General features: G+C 26.6%; 1 protein-coding gene across 1 annotated transcript in view; it reads left to right on the plus strand.

The window, feature by feature from the left end:
• Positions 1 to 493: 493 nt before the first annotated feature.
• LOC100214840 (peroxisomal acyl-coenzyme A oxidase 3) overlaps positions 494 to 16,727 on the plus strand; it is a 46,774-nt gene continuing 30,540 nt past the window's right edge. Inside the window, exons 1-3 of the mRNA XM_065807250.1 lie at positions 494 to 951; positions 11,012 to 11,089; positions 15,096 to 15,185. Coding sequence (XP_065663322.1) covers positions 631 to 951; positions 11,012 to 11,089; positions 15,096 to 15,185 — 489 coding nt within the window. The 5' untranslated portion in view covers positions 494 to 630. The remainder of the gene's footprint in view (positions 952 to 11,011; positions 11,090 to 15,095; positions 15,186 to 16,727) is intronic.

The following is a 16,727-nucleotide window of genomic DNA, read 5'->3' on the forward strand; positions in this document are numbered from 1 at the left end:
CCATGTGTATGCTGACGACATCGATGTAAGTTACAATTTACTCATAAAAATTAGCAACACAAGTAAATTTCAAATTAGTGTAAAACACTAAAAAAGTAAAAAGCAATACAAAAACTTTATATCATCCCAAAAACTCAACGTGGAAGAGGATGAAATAAGTTTTTTCTTTTGCTTTTTTAAAAAAATGAAAATAAAACTATTTTACTTGCGGACTAGAAGCGGACTTGCACAACTAATTTTAAAGCGGTTTCTGATTACTAAAGATGCGGAAAGAGGCGGCAGCGCTTTCAAATAGTTGGTAGCGATGCTCTGTTATTGTGTAATGTCTATTTAACTACATATTTTCTCTAATGAACACGTCTTCATCATTGTTACAAATTTTCAGCATGTAATGTTGACAATGATTTTTTGGTAATTTGGAGCACTCTGTCCCACTGGGTAGTGGGGGAGCCCCTTGATTTACAACATAACAACGTCTCGTCAACTTTAACGATAAAGCGCAAATATTGTCGTTATCGAATAATTCCGACATGTAAATTGAATAAGAAACATCATTTTTAAAAAACTTTTAAAAATTTAATCCAAGTTTAAATATCTCTTGAATTTAATAGTTTAAAGTTATATGAAAAGATGGCATACTATATACCAATTAACAGCCGTAAACTACTATATTATGTGGCAGGGGAAGGATATGCATTATGCTTAGAAAAATGGTTTACTACTCTTGAGAAAGACCCACTATTTAACACAGGAAAAACATGGGATGACTATCTTCGAATGCCTTTATCTGAGTTTAGGCATTTAGCAGTAAAACGTGCTCGTGCTCTTGCTGAATACCAGTTTATTGAAAATGAAAACATATTAGAAAATCCTGTTTGTGGTGCTGCTTATAGTGACGCTTGTTGCTACTTGGATTATGCATTTGGAATGGTTTATTTTCTTAATCGATCGGTATGTTTACCAGTTGTTAAAAATATAAACAAATTAAAAAAAAAAAAAAAATTCATCAAACTCGAAATAAATCGAGTGTGATAATAGATTATACTGTTCATAATTTTTCAAAACATTGTTAAAAAAAATATTTCATTGATCGTAAAAAAATAAAATAACTTTAATGCTTTTTAAAACCCATAAAATATTTTTAAAACAACTCAAGGAAATAAAAATAAATAAATAATTATTTCAAGTGTAGGCTTGTGTTCAGGAAATTTACCCACATTATCATGCATAATGACAATGCTTGTATCATTATTCTTAAGGAAAATCAGTTAAAAAATATTTTTTTTTACATTAAGTTTATGGGGATTACCATATTATTAAGAATGTCTATTATTCATTTAATAATGTTGAATAGTTTTTTTGTAGAATCTTTTGTTGAAACAATAGATGATTTCTCAGGCCTTCAAGACAAATGTTTTTCATTGCTTACATTTAAATCTGAGTTAATCAATGGATGGTTTGCACTGAATGGCTTAATCTGTCTTATTACTTTTTTGTTTAGTTTTGGTTGATGCTGAAATGCAATAGTTTTAGGTTTTAGGCATATTTTAACATTATTTGTTTTTTGTTCTTATATTTTCTCAGAATTTTTGGTTAGGGTTATTAAATGGATATACACCTGATTGTAAAACCTACTCTATTTGTTGTGATATTTATATCAAAAGAATATTCTTCATGCTTTCGAATTAGGGTGATAAGTTACATATACAAATTACATATATAAAGGGTGACCAACTGTGTTCCTTTAGGAGGGCATGTCCTACTTTTTTGCCTGTTATCCTCTGTCCTCCTCATTGAGCCAAATGTTATTAAATTTTCTCCTTTTACAATTTATTTTTACTGTAAAGTTTTTAGCTTGATAAACATCCTTCTTTATTATATAATTTTTAGTGAATTTGAACAGTTTTTATCTATTGATAATTTTAATCATTTTTGTATGTTTAAAAATTTTGCCCACAATTGTTCCCTTATATTTGAATCTAATTGGTTTGAACATAAGATGTTCCCCTCATATTTGAATGTGAATAGTTTGAAGTTTTGAAATATAACATTTTTGCGTAAAAATTCTTATTCTCCCTTTATCTTATAACTTTTCACTTATTAGTTTTTTTTTAATATAAAATTGAATGAGTTTTTAATTAATTATTAAGTGAGTAATATAAAAAATTATTTTTGATTTTGATTTTTTTTTTCGAGATTTAAGTGACTAACAAAAGAAAGTCTTCATTTACAACAATCTTATAAGCAATTAAAATTAACAAAGAATCCAGAAGAAGCATTCTGTGTAGTCTTTAATGTGACCATTAATATTGGTAATAAAGGTTTGGGTTCAGTTGAAAATTGTCAGAGTCTCAACAATTTTATGATTTCTCATAGTACAGAAAAAGAGAGAAATATATCTTCAGCCAAACTGATGCTGTCGTATCACACCATTTCATGTCATTTTAGTTTTCAATTATTAGACTGAACAACTAAACTAAATTCAGTCATTTTTAAAGGTTCAGAAATTGCAAGAAGTGAATCTATGGCTTGTACTAAATATAAAGCAATAGTTATGGGAATATTAAGTCCTATGACAGTAGATATTATCAAAAAAGAATTGGAAAATGTCAATTTCTTAGGCATGCAAACTATATAGTGGTACATTTTTTTTTTGTTATTCACCTCCTCAAGGCTGAGAAGGGCACTACAGATAAGGAGGCTACTTAATAGTGGTTATATCCCTCTCTCAACTCTATAACTCCGAAACACTAACCTTGACGAACAAGGCCGCTGCGCAGAGAAAAAAATTGAGCGCGGTACTACCAGGGGCTAGTTTTTCACTCTAGAAATCATAACATTTATAGTTTACTACAAAAAGAGTTTTGGTTTATCAAAGGAAGTGGCTGTTTTGCTCGCGTGCTTACCAACAGCATTTAGCATGCTGTAGATTCCATGGATATTAGCATAGTGCAGGTGTTCTTTAAGATATATCAGTATTTCTCGATTTACACAGTTTGTGTGGAATCTCTGAAAGATTTTAGTACTTTAGTAGAAATTAACTACCAAAAGAATTTATCATTCAGTAAAACTCGTTTGTTATCATAACATCCAGCGATCCATAAAGTTTTGCAAATGTTTCCAGCTTTAAAAAAATATTTTTTGTTTCTAGACAAGCCTCCAATTATTTTTAAATTTTTTTTTTAAATCTCTAAAGTGAAGACTATTTATTGTTGGTTCATTCACTATCATATGCATTTCATCAGAACATACTTAAGTTAGAAGCCGATTCTAATTGCATTATGAGTACAATAGAGATTTTGAAGTATTAGAAAGAAGTGTTAGATCTACTAAAACTTCGTATTATAGCTAAGTTCTTACCAGGATACAATGCAACCATTGAAAGAATATTTAGTTTAATTGAAGCTTAATGGATAGATAAATGTAACAGATTAGCAGTGGAGACCATGAAATATATAACTATAGTGAAATTTAATTTTAACTTCAGTGATTGTATTAAATTTTTTAAGTATTTTAAAAATGAGAAATTTTGAAAAAAGTCTTGATGATAATAATTTTTTTATTTTTTAAATTCATATGTTTCAATTTCATATATATTTTTTAAATTCATATATTTTAAATTCATGACTTATAAATACGAGTTTAGAAAATAAAAAATGTTAATTTTAATTAGTTTTTTTATTTTAATGTCCTCCTTTTTACTAGGGTAAAAGAGGAAAAGTCCTTCTCTCAGTTATTTGGCAGTTGGTCACCCTATATATATAGGTTATATATATAAATATATAGACTCAAGGAAAAAAACATAACTCAAGGAAAATAAAAACAGATGAAATGTTGTTTCCAGTTTCTTCAATTATGTCACGAAGTGTGATCAACTCACATTGTTCAGCATATATATGTTTAATTCCTTTAAAAACACCCATTCATTATTAAGATATATACTCCTGTTTCAAGTTTAGGTTAGGAGCATGCTGAAAAAATCAACAACAAAAGGTTATAGAGATGGAAAACAGAAACAGGAAGAATAAAATAAGCTCAATAAAATAAAGCAACTTTGACAGATATTGATTTTGCAATGATTTAAATTTATGGTTTTCAAGAGTAGTAAGTATTAAAAAATTATCTGATACAAAGTCACTCAGACAAATATGTAAACTTGTACACACCAGGTATTGGTGTACAAACAGGCTTGTACAAATATGTAAGCAGGTACACACCAAGAAGAGATAGCTACGTTTTTAAGTTTTTTCTTCACCTTTTTATAAAACATTTTTTGTTTACTGTTGTAGCAATTCATAATAGGCACTAATTTTTGCTCAAAATTTTTATTTTTGATTAGTTTTTGGTATTCTTAGAATCTGTTTTGTGTTTTTACAATATGGGTTCTATAAAATCTGCTTATGTTTGCTATATTTTTCTGAACTGAAAAGTGTTTGAAGTTTGACAAATGCAAGGTAAAATTACTGTTTTAATTAAATACTGTTGTTAATCAGGTAAAAATATTGTCTAAATAATCTAAAAAATAATTTTCCAAATATCGTTTTACCATCGATGATAAAAATGGCTCTAAATCACAATCAAAGAGATAAATTCTATTTGGTTTGTTGTTTATATATCATTTATTTTAGCTTTTTCTAATAGAATTTTCTATAATTGTTGGAGCATTATACCAGTTTAACACATCTAAGTTATTAATAAATCTGTATAGTTGTATTGCATCATCTCTTGTTCTTCTATTTTCTTTCATATCTTGTTTTTCTATTATTTAATGTGGAAAAAAAGGTTTGTCAGAGTTTTCACATGACAAACCTTTTAAATTATTACACGAGGATGAATTGCTCTGTTGGCATTGTTCAATCATAATAACATGTTTCTGTATATTTTTATTCCTTAATGGGGGCCTTATATTCAAGGTGAGATGTAACTAATGATATAAGTATTAATCTTTTATTTTTATCTAAATTTATATCTGCTAATAACAGAGATAAATTCTATGTTTTCTAAATCTGTTAATTACTTTGCCTTTTTGTTAAAAAATTCTAAACTAAAGACCACTAAATTAGTGGTAAACACATTATTCTAAGTAAATTAATTGAATAATCTAGTTAGAATGTTTTTAGCCATTGCAATATTTGGTCCTGTTTTAAACTTTTTTGAAAATATATATATATATATATATATTTGAGTGCCATTGCTTTTGCCTAATTTATATAGGGATTTGATGCTTCGAGCTAGAGTAGATAATTTAAAAGAAAATAAAAGTAAGATCTAAAGATCTTACTTTTTTCACTAAAACTTTTATTTTATTTTAAATTATCTATAATCAATTTTTGTTTGAAAAAAAAAAAATTTTTCAAACAAAAATTGATTATTTAATAAACTTCTTTAAAGAAGCTATTTTTTGTAGATTTATAAATGAATTAAATAATAGTATAAATCTCATTAAATGTTTATATAAATTTATAAATGAATTAAATAATAGTATAAATCTCATTGACTGTTCCTAAGTGCTTCAAAAATTCTTATTTGTAAAGTTTTTTTCCTCAAACATTAGTTCTTTGGAATTCACTTCCTTCATTTTGTTTTCCTGATTCATAATTTGCAATCTTTTAAGTCATCTGTCAATCGTTATCTTGCTATATAAACTTCATCTTTTTTCTTCCAGTAACTTCCTACTCTAATAGTGGTTGCTTGCATACTTGTTGGAAGTAAAGATGTCAAAAAAAAAAAGCATCATAAAAAATAATAAAATAATAAAAACAAAGCTAATAGTTGAAAGCAAACATTAATTCTTCTGTATAAACCAAGTTTATATGTCAAAAAAGTAATTATTTAAAAAAACTTAAAAAGAAAATATTAAATATTTTTCTTTAAAATCTGTAAAAAAAAACTTTAAAAATGAAAAAACTTTAAAATCTAATAGCTAAATAAAATGCAACATAAACTTTTTATCTATATAAGCACATTTAATTATATGAGTTTTTTAAAAGACCCAAGCTTATTGAAAGCATATTGTAAGTTTTAAAATAAAATATTTATGCTTTATTATACATTAAAGTGCATAAAGAAAGAAGCCATTATTTATGCACGTGTATACCATTATATGTTTGCACAATTAATGTTCAGATAAAAGAAATCTTACTCGAATGCAAAAAATAATTAAATACTTTAATTTTTTTACGTCATTAATATATTTGCATAGTGCTGTGAATGTAATATCGATCTTATATTGAGGGGAAGCTGACAGGATTGTGGGTTCAAATCCTCCTCAGGAAGGTTTTTTTTTAATTTTAATGTTTTATTTCTAAGTAGTCTAATGTTTTTTAACTACTATTGTTGTTTATTTAAAGTTACGTTTATTATTTATCTTAATTTTTCAAAGTTCCATATAAAAAGTGCATCAATGCGTACATAAATTGACTTATACAGCTGTAGTCACAGTGGAGTGCACATACATCACTAACTTAAATAGGGATAGGTGCAGAGAAGTATGCATACATTGAATGACTTAAATAGGCATAGGCCCAATCAAGTGTTATCCCACATCGACTAAAAATTTAGGTTTCCGCAGACAATTTTAAAAATAAAATAAAAGTATATTAATATTTATTTAAATAGGATTTATAAATTTATTTAATTTATATTAAAAAAAATCATTAGTTTAGTTATACAAGATTTTCAGGTGAGTTGTCAAAAAAATGAAAAATAACTTATATTTAAATATGCACATACAGCTAAGAAAAAGTTAGTTGTATGTGCTTATAAATAATGCCTACTCATAAAGAAAGATCTTATTTTAAAAATCTATTCATTTTAAATAATACATAAAAAATTTAAATCAAAATAAGATATATATATATATATATATATATATATATATATATATATATATATATATATATATATATATATATATATATACATTTATATGTATGTATGTATATATGGATATACTTTTTTCAATATCTTCACTTCCAACAATGCTGCAAGCAACCACTATTAAAGTTGGAAGTTACTGAAACAGAATAGATAAAGTGTAATGAGCAAGATGAGGATTAACAAACGATTTAAAAGGTTGCAAATTATATGAATCAGGAAAACAAGATGAAGGAAGCAAATTCCAAAGAACTGATGTTCAAGGAAAAAAACTAGACAAATAAGAATTTTTGGAGCACTTTGGAACAATCACCGTAAAAGGACTTTATTGACTAATGAGTAACATGAGAATGAATTTGAGTAGATATGGTCACTTACTAATCTTTGTATGGAATACTGTTGCCATATATGGCAACAGTATTCCATACAAGGATTAGTAAGTGACCAGGGTTGATGTTTGACCGGGGCTGGGGCCGGGTTTGATAAAACATAGCCGGGGCCAGGTTTGTGACTGGGGTTGCATAAACATTTATACAACCTAAAGTATATTTTTTTAATTCAAAATTCATGTTATATTTTGTATATATATGCATAGGAAGGCTAAAGCCTGATGATGATGATGATGATGATGATGATGATGATGATGATGATGATGATGATGATGATGATGATGATGATGATGATGATGATGATGATGATAATGATGATGATCATCATCATCATCATCATCATCATCAGGCTTTAGCCTTCCTTATTTATGCTATTTCTCTAAACAATCTGGAGCATTTTTTTTTCTAAAGCTCATTTTTTTTTAAAGCTCATTCATACCCTATGTAAGGCATTCTCTTTGAGTTTTTTAACTTCTACCACTACCATTTTCTACTGAAGCTGCTACCTCTCTACATGCTGATACCTAAATTACTTTAATATTTTCTGACAAATGTTGTTCGATACAATGTTTTTTCAAATTTGTCCAAGATTATGCCTTCTTTTTTTGTCCTGCTTGAGTCACACCACACATCCATCTGATCATCTTCTCTTTCAGCAAATACTAATCCATATAAATACTAAAGTTTATATAACAATGAAAGGATATTGTATGCCAGCATCTAATTAAATAGCAAACATATATGTTTATATCCATAACATGTATGCATAAAGTGCATACATATTATGAATGTTACATATGAAATCTTGGAAGCTTCAATTCTGGAATAAAAGTTTGGAATAAAAGCTGGAATAAAAGTTTGGAAGCTTTTATTACTTCTCCTCAATTTTAAATCAAGCCTCATTCTACTCCACATTTTTCACCATCTTGAGCAGTTGTTTTATTAAACATTAATAATTTGTTTTATTTTTTTACAAGAATATCTTTCTTATAAACAAATGTCCTTTTATTATTGCAAAAAGCTAATGTTAAAAAGCCCTGTCTGATGTTAAGCTCTGTTATTCTCAGTTTACTAAATCTTGTATCTTATCTAAGATGTTAGGTTCTTGAGACTTTTGGTTAGTCTTCAACAGTGTCATTAACTAAAGTAAGTCTAACATTTAATCTAAAATTCATGGGTCTGATCTTTTTACATCTTCCCAGAATAAAGCAGAGTTATTTGCAAAAAAATCTTGCTCTTATTTGACTCTTGAATATAATGGCCATACTCTTCCTGACAGTTAAACAGATTAACCCATTGTTAAACATGGAGATTACTCTGGCTTCCAATTCTAAAGTTTATTCTCAATTAAAAACTTCTACAGTTTGTGCTCCAGAATAGATTTCCATCATGGTCTTAAAAAAGTATCCTCCAGAACTCTCTTCATTTTTTGCTAAACTTTTAAAAACTTTTTGTAAGGTTGCATTTATTTCTTTTTTTTACAAGTACAATCATGGTCAAGGATCAAACAAGCTATTATCTCTATAACAATAAACCAAAACTCATTTTTGCTTGTTTCTTATTCAATAAGTTGCATCCTTTTACTGTATCTGTCCCTCATACTATAAAAACTTTAATTAATCCAGTTTTTTTCCTTGAACATCAAAAAAACCTCATAACTCTTACCCATCTTCATGTTTTCTTTTTTTAAACAACTTACAACTTTTTAATTCTTCAGTGTCCTAGTATTTTAAATTATTCTCTATTTCAAAGTAACTCATAACTTAATAGTGGTTGCTTGCAATCTTGTTGGAAGTAAATTAGAGTTTAAAAATATGTAAATGCTTGCAAGTAAGTGTAGTATAGCTTACATAGTAAATGTAAGCATAAAATTATAATATATAAAGTAGTATACATTTTTTTCTAGCCTCGGCTATCAACCCCTGCTAAATCCTATAAAATTTCCAGGGCTGGGTTTGCAACAAGTCTCAATTTTAAATAAAATTTCTGGGGCCCCAGTCCCTTACTAACAAGAATGGATTAGAGAATTATAGAGGTAAAGAATAGAATCCTGATTAAGAAAATGGCAAGCATAATAAAGAGATGCAATCTTAACAGTTGCTAATTTTGCAATCGATTTGATATATGGTTTCCAAGAAAGTTCAGAAGTGATGACTCATCAAGTACATTACCGTTTATAAATATAGGAAGATCTAGATTTTTGCGATAACAATTATCTGAAAAAAATTGAGTTTTATCTGAGTTAAAGTTCACCAGTCACTGAGACCCCTATGCTGTAGCAGAAATGAGATCCTTTTTCAAGCTCAAATGCCACCTCCAAGCTATCTGAGAGTGTTGGCTCATCAAAACAAGAATAAACAGTAGTATCATCAGCATACAGTGCTACCTTAGATGTGAGAATTTCTGGGCGATTGTTAATGTAAATTAAAAAAGGGCCAACAATAGAACCTTGAGGCACCACTGAAGTTACAGGATATAATGAAGAGTGTTGACCATCATGGACAACTTTTATACTATGATTAGTAAGGAAAGATTCAATAAACTTAAAGATGCTACCAGATACACCAAAGAAGAAAGCTTATGAAGAAGGCCATTATGCCAAACTTTTTTTTTTTCAAAGGCTATAGAAATGTTGAGAGCAATAGCCTTAACCTTTCCACATCTATCTAATGCACAATAAAGCCTATATATATATACATATATATATATATTTATACACACACTGATACACACACACACACACACACACACACACACACACACACACACACACACACACACACACACACACACACACACACACACACACAGATATATATATATATATATATATATATATATATATATATATATATTTATATATTTATATATATACTTCTAACTTTATAGTGCTTGCTTGCAGCCTTGTGTGGGAGTGAATCAGAATAATTTTTTGATATTTTTACATAATTTTGTTTCATTTGAGACGCAACAAGACATACTTTTGAAAAACTTTTTTGAAAAACCCGTGGAATTAGAAAAAAATAAGGTTGGCAGTATTTTTCAGACCTTAATCTGTAAGAGGTCGGCATCAGTTCGGCAAAAAAATTTGATACAAAGGTTTTACCATAAAACATAGAAACAATATATATATATATCTATATATATATATATATCTATATATATATATATATATATATATATATAATTGCTAGTTTAGATGAGCACTCTGATGTCACACTGAAATAGCCTGCTGCCAGGGGCTTCAGTACATACATTGACTGACAAACAGTCTTACTCGCAGCGGAGTGGTGCCACATCAACTTAGGGTTGATGTAGCAGCACTCTGCCCTTAGGTTGAGAAGGCCACTACAGACAAGAAGGCTACTTAATTGTAGTTATAACCTTCTCTCAACTCTATAACTCCGATACATGAACCTTGACAAACAAGGCTGCTGTGCGGAGAAACAAGTTGATCATTCTGAAGCAAGCGCTCTAGCACTACACAACTACCATATATCTATTTTGTTATGTTTTCTATTTCATTACATCATCCATTTTATTATATCCTCTATTTTATTATATCCTCTATTTTATTATATCTTTTATTTCATTATATCTATTTCATTATACTCTCTATTTTATTTTACCCTTTTTACTCTTTATTTTATAACTATATAAAATTTTTTTTTGAAATTATTTTTTAATATAGATAAATTAAGTAAATGGATAAACTTACCAACTTATTGTGAACTTTTTTCAAATAGCTATTTTCAATGACAATCTACAAAGGCTCAAAGGATTCTAACAACTTAGAGTTAGCAAGTAAAGCCGATTCTATGGAGGTTTGTTTGTCATATTAAAATTTTTTAGTATATGTTTTTAATATATATTTTTGAATGTTATTTTTATGTTGTACACCATTTATACTAATCAATTATCAAATTTTTTGCTTCATTTAATCCAAATATTGTTTAGAACTAGTTTATAGTTAATGTCATTTAAGTCATTTTATTTTCACTGATTACTTGCCCTAAACATAACGTTAATGTTTGTATGTTAGCTATATGACAAAAAATATTTTTTTGATAATTTAATGTTTTGTAATCACAAATAATAATCTTGATGTTCTGATTACTAAGAAATATATTTGTATATCTTACATGGTTATGTCAAAAAAAATTTTTGGTGACATTATTTTTAAAATATTTAAATAAGCCTATAGATATAGTTTAGGCAGATTAATGAATAAAATAATTTAATGAATAAAATAATGAATAAAATAAGTTTTTAAGAATCGTTTTTTAATGAAGTAAATAGTGTTTTAAAAACTATTAAAAGTTTGACTGATGGTTATATAAAATATATTTGTTATTTTCAAAAGTATGCATTCTGATAAAGTTAAATAATATATTTTCTTATAAAATCATAAAATATTTATTTTAAGAACAAGATTTTATCAAGCTAAACCTTTTAATCAAAATATTTTTTTTATTAAATTTATTTTTAAAAAAGTTCAATTTTAGCTCATTTAAAATAGACGAGCCTTAATGTTTTTTTGTGCAGGCTATTTATATTTGCTATTTTTATTTTTTTATTTTTGTTTTATTTAAGCAATTTAAATTAAATATAAATGTAATTTAAACCAATATAAAATTTGTTTATTGTACTTCATTCTCTTTTTATCTACAAAAGTTCATTTGTTTCTCTTGTTCTTTGTGATTAAAATAATATTGAATATGAAAATTTTAAAAAATTGGCAGTGAAATAACTCCAAGAGAGAGAGAGTGGCTAATTATAAAGAACTTTTGTAATTAAAACTTATATAAATGAGTTTAATACTTAAAATATTGTTTTTATGTTAAATTTTTTAAAGTTTGTTAAAGGTTTTTTCATAAGGCAAGTAAAACCGCAATGATAAATTTTTTAATAAATATTTGGAAACCTAAAAAGTACTAAGTAACAAATATTTTTGATAGTTCAATGGTTAGGGAAAATTATGCAAAAGACTTGTCAGAAGTTATTTACTGTTTGCATATATATTTAAGTAATTTTTTAATTTAGCAAATATATTGAAGTTATTTTTTCATTTGGCTGATATATTAATATTACTATTATTATTGTGTTTTTGTATTATTATATGTTTATATTGACTCCATTATCATTACAAACAAAATGATTATTCTTTCAATTGTTTAAGGAAATTTTTTTGTGAAAATTTTATATAGTATACTAATAGGCAAAGAAAATAATTAAAAACCAGATACAAATCAATGCTTTGTACTTTGGTACTTGGAAACCTGAAATAATCTTTCCTTTTAAAACAAAATTTGTGTCATTGACTTTATATAATAATATTACTATAGTAAATAAAAATAATATTAACAACCATTATTCTAATCTTTAATCTCTAATTCTAATCTTTTAAGTATTTTCATTTTTTAAGCTACTTAGTTGACTAGTAAGGGAAAATAATTTATTATTCAAAACATTTTTTTCCGGCAGAACTTTCATAAACAAGCATTAAAACAATCTTCTTTTTTTTGTCAATAACTTTAACTTTATTATATTTTGTGGAGCTCCATTTTGAGGGAACACCCGTTAATATTTAATAACAAAAAGACTTAAATACATAACATAAATACATCATAAAAAAAATCTCAAAAAAAAACTTTACCTATACAAAAATCTTTGTTAATTTTTTGTTGTTGTTGCTGTTGTTATTTTGTTTGTTTGACTTATTTCTTTTTAAGTTATTTTTTGTTTATTTTATAATACACAGTTAAATCATATTAATATACGATTAAACTATAATCATAAATTAAAGTAACTTAATAAAAAAATCTTTTGAAAGATTAAAGGAAAAATAGTTTCTAATGTTTAAATTTATCATAAAAAATACATGCCTACTAAAATAAAATTAAATATTTAACTTACACATTTATGCATTTATTGCATTTATTTTAAATGATCATTATAATTAAATTTTTATTTTTTTAAAGTCTTCGCGTAAATTAAAAACTTTAGATCAACAATTAAAAGTTATTCATAATGTAACAATATTTGGAATAATAATTTAAATCGGAAAAGTAAAATTTTTTTAGAGAGAAATAAATAAACTGAAAATATTTCCCACTAAAAATTTTAGATTAACATTTTAAATGCCTTTTAAAGCAAAAATTGACTTTATATATAAAGTCATTAAATAGAGTTTCTATTTTTGCAATAAATTATTTTTTTTATTTGTTACTTTTTAAAAACAAATAATCTTAATCAGTTGAAATGCCGCAATTACAAATTTATAAAATTACAATAAAATTTTACCATATTTTAATACATTTACACAAATGTTGAGAAAAGAAAGAAATAAGTTTATGTCAAATATTTTAACAAATGTATTATTTAATTTATTCATTTGATATTAAAAAAAAATACATAATATATTTACATAATAGAGTTGGTATTTCAATTGAAGTTGTTTTGCAGTAATTAGTTATGTGGTAAATATGTTAAATGTAACTATGGTAACTATAATAAAAACTAATAAAATTCTAATGAAGCCTTAAAAATTGTTTGTATACAGAAATTGTAAGTAATTTTTATACCTTTTTATATTTTGAATTTAATAATAAATATCAGTGGTGTAACCTCAAATTTTTGTCTGGTTGTCATTGAGCGACTCAAATTTTGCTAATGTCTCACTTGATTCGTCCGCTTTAAAGTAAAAAGCCATTACCAAAAAGAAAATTATTTATATAATGAAAAATATTTATTTTTCATTTTATGAATATTATTCTCGCTTGATCAATTTATAATAGTCAAGATTTTTTTAATTTTAAAATATCATGACTACTTTTTTTAGAAAAAAATTTCCAAATGCATTCAAGGCTCAATTTAATGGCAGATATCACCGCCCCTGGACTGTTTTTGAGATCTGATTTATGGGGGCAACCAACCATTGTTCATTTTTTATTGAAAAAATCAACCATGGTTTGTTACCCTCCTCTAGCATATCTCAAGAATGGTCCGAGGGGCGGCGATGTCTGACTGTTAAATTGAGCCCTGTGCTTTATTAATAATGTTTATTTTGGCAAATCTAAAATAAAAATTTATTTTTATCTTTATAGATATATCTATGACAAACAAAAGGTTAAGCATTATTAATGATATACATTCATGTGATTCAAAATGCGATATAATATTAAAAAAACATTTTGAATTAATACATTTGCATTTTGAGTTAAAAAGGCAATGAAAATCATTTCTTTTGCAAAAGAGTTGTCCCATACTGCTGGACAACCATGACTTTACACCTCTTATATATATATCCCTAGATGTATACTAATTTAGAACCACAACATTATGTAACTTTCTCAACTTCAGAAGGAACACTGAATTTAAATAAAATATAGTACAAAAATCATTTTGGTAATCAAGTGTTATCTCACTATGGTCCAAAATTTTAGAATATACTTCCAAATATTATTTGCTATGAAAAAAGAAAAACTCTTTTTAAGAAAAAACTAAAATGTTATTTAATGATTATGGGCAATTTCACCAAAAAACTATTTCACCAAAAAACCTTTGAAAATTGAAACTTCTATTTATATTATAATTTGCAAGCTGATCAAGTGTTTTCACATGTGTTCAGCCAAGCAAATGTTTTGCTCACTACTATCCTATTTATTATTTTGGCAAAACACAGTAGTTGTGGGTAAACCTATGTATTTATTTATTTTATATATAAACAATTCTCAAATAGAGTTGAAATAATTAGTTTAGGTTCAAAGTGAATTTTAATGATTTTTCTGTCATATTTTTTGTTATCTTCTTTATTTATTTTAATCATAGATACTAGGATCGTTTGCACTAACAGAACTTGCCCATGGTAGTAACACAAAAGGAATGCAAACAACTGCAACATATGATCCAAGTACACAAGTAAAAAAATTTTTTTAGCCATTTTTGTTACCCTGCAAAATAAAAACAATTTTTTTACAATATGCGAAATGCAAAATTTATCTATTCCTTTATCTCTTTCTCTCTCTCTCTCTCTCTCTCTCTCTCTCTCTCTCTCTCTCTCTCTCTCTCTCTTTAAACAAATGATTAACATTGCAAGGACAATGGAAGTCGAAAGAATTAGTGGGTAGTTTTGTTGATTAATTGAGGCAGTAATGTTCTTTTTAAGTTGTAACAGTAATTGATTAAATGCTTTTGTTGTAAAAATTTGTGAAAAAGTCAAACAATATTTTAAAAATAAAAACTTTTTTGTTTCTTTTTTATATGCATGGAGACTGGAAAAACCATATTTTTATATACCATATAATTCATTAAATTTTTTATATACCATATAATTCATTAAATTTTTTATATACCATTTCTTTGTGGGTATATATCCAATTATTTGTGGGTATAATATGCATCAGGGATGTGGAGTCTCAAAAAGGACTTCGAATTTGAAAGTCACACAAAGATTACTTTATCCTAGTTTTTGGTAAAAAATTAAAACTTTTAGGTTAGAGGAACAATCATTTTTTGAACCCGGAGTCCTTAAGTATAATGGCGGCAAGGAATCTGGGACTCCAGGACTCCAGGCTTAAAAACAATAAGTTTCAAGTCATTAAATCTTGTTAATTTTTTTCTTATAGCAGATCATAAGTCAATAAATATGTTTAGAGCTTCTGGACACTACAGACTTGGAAAAAGTAGAGATATAAAGCCAGAGTCCTTTTGGGACTCCGCATCTCTGATATCTATTGAGGATATTAAGACTATTCATGTTTTTTGGAGAGACACCAACATTTGGATTTGTTAGTTATTCTAGATAATATTGTTTGAACCTTTCCACCAATCATTGTAAGTTTAATAATACAATTTACTTCAATAGGAGCTCCACAAATATCTAATAAAATTTTACCTAAGCTTTCTCTCTCACTTTTAATGTACTAATCTCCTTCGAGTACAAATCAAGAAAAACTACTAAAAGTATGTTGTTATGCTATGCAAAGTAAAGTATTCATAGCAACTATTACTGTCATAAAAAGTGTGAATCTCATTTTAATTCACTATAGTGTATTAAAATGAGATTCACACTTGTATATAGTGTACATAGCACAAATAAAAAACTGTTAAGATAATGTAAAAATAGGTTGTTGCTATGCAAAATTAGGTACCATAGCAACCAATTGAAACATTTAAAATTAAGGACTTAAGGAGACGAGCAATCAATGGAAGCTCAATTAAAGCATCATATAGCTCCAATAAATACAGGACAGAACATAGCTAATTGTGTCAATCATTAGTTATAGTGCAGCAAAAAAGTATTTTCTTAAAGATTTTTTTTTAAATCTTTGATCTTCAAAGTATTACTGAGATAACATGCTATGGCAAATTTGTGCAACAAAATTTTTCTTAGCTCTGGATAATCTAAAATAACATGTACCATTTATCAAAAAATAATTTGGCTAGTGTTTTTTTAAGTGC

This window comes from Hydra vulgaris, chromosome 10, assembly GCF_038396675.1.
Source record: "Hydra vulgaris chromosome 10, alternate assembly HydraT2T_AEP".
In the NCBI taxonomy this organism is placed as follows: Eukaryota; Metazoa; Cnidaria; class Hydrozoa; order Anthoathecata; family Hydridae; genus Hydra; species Hydra vulgaris.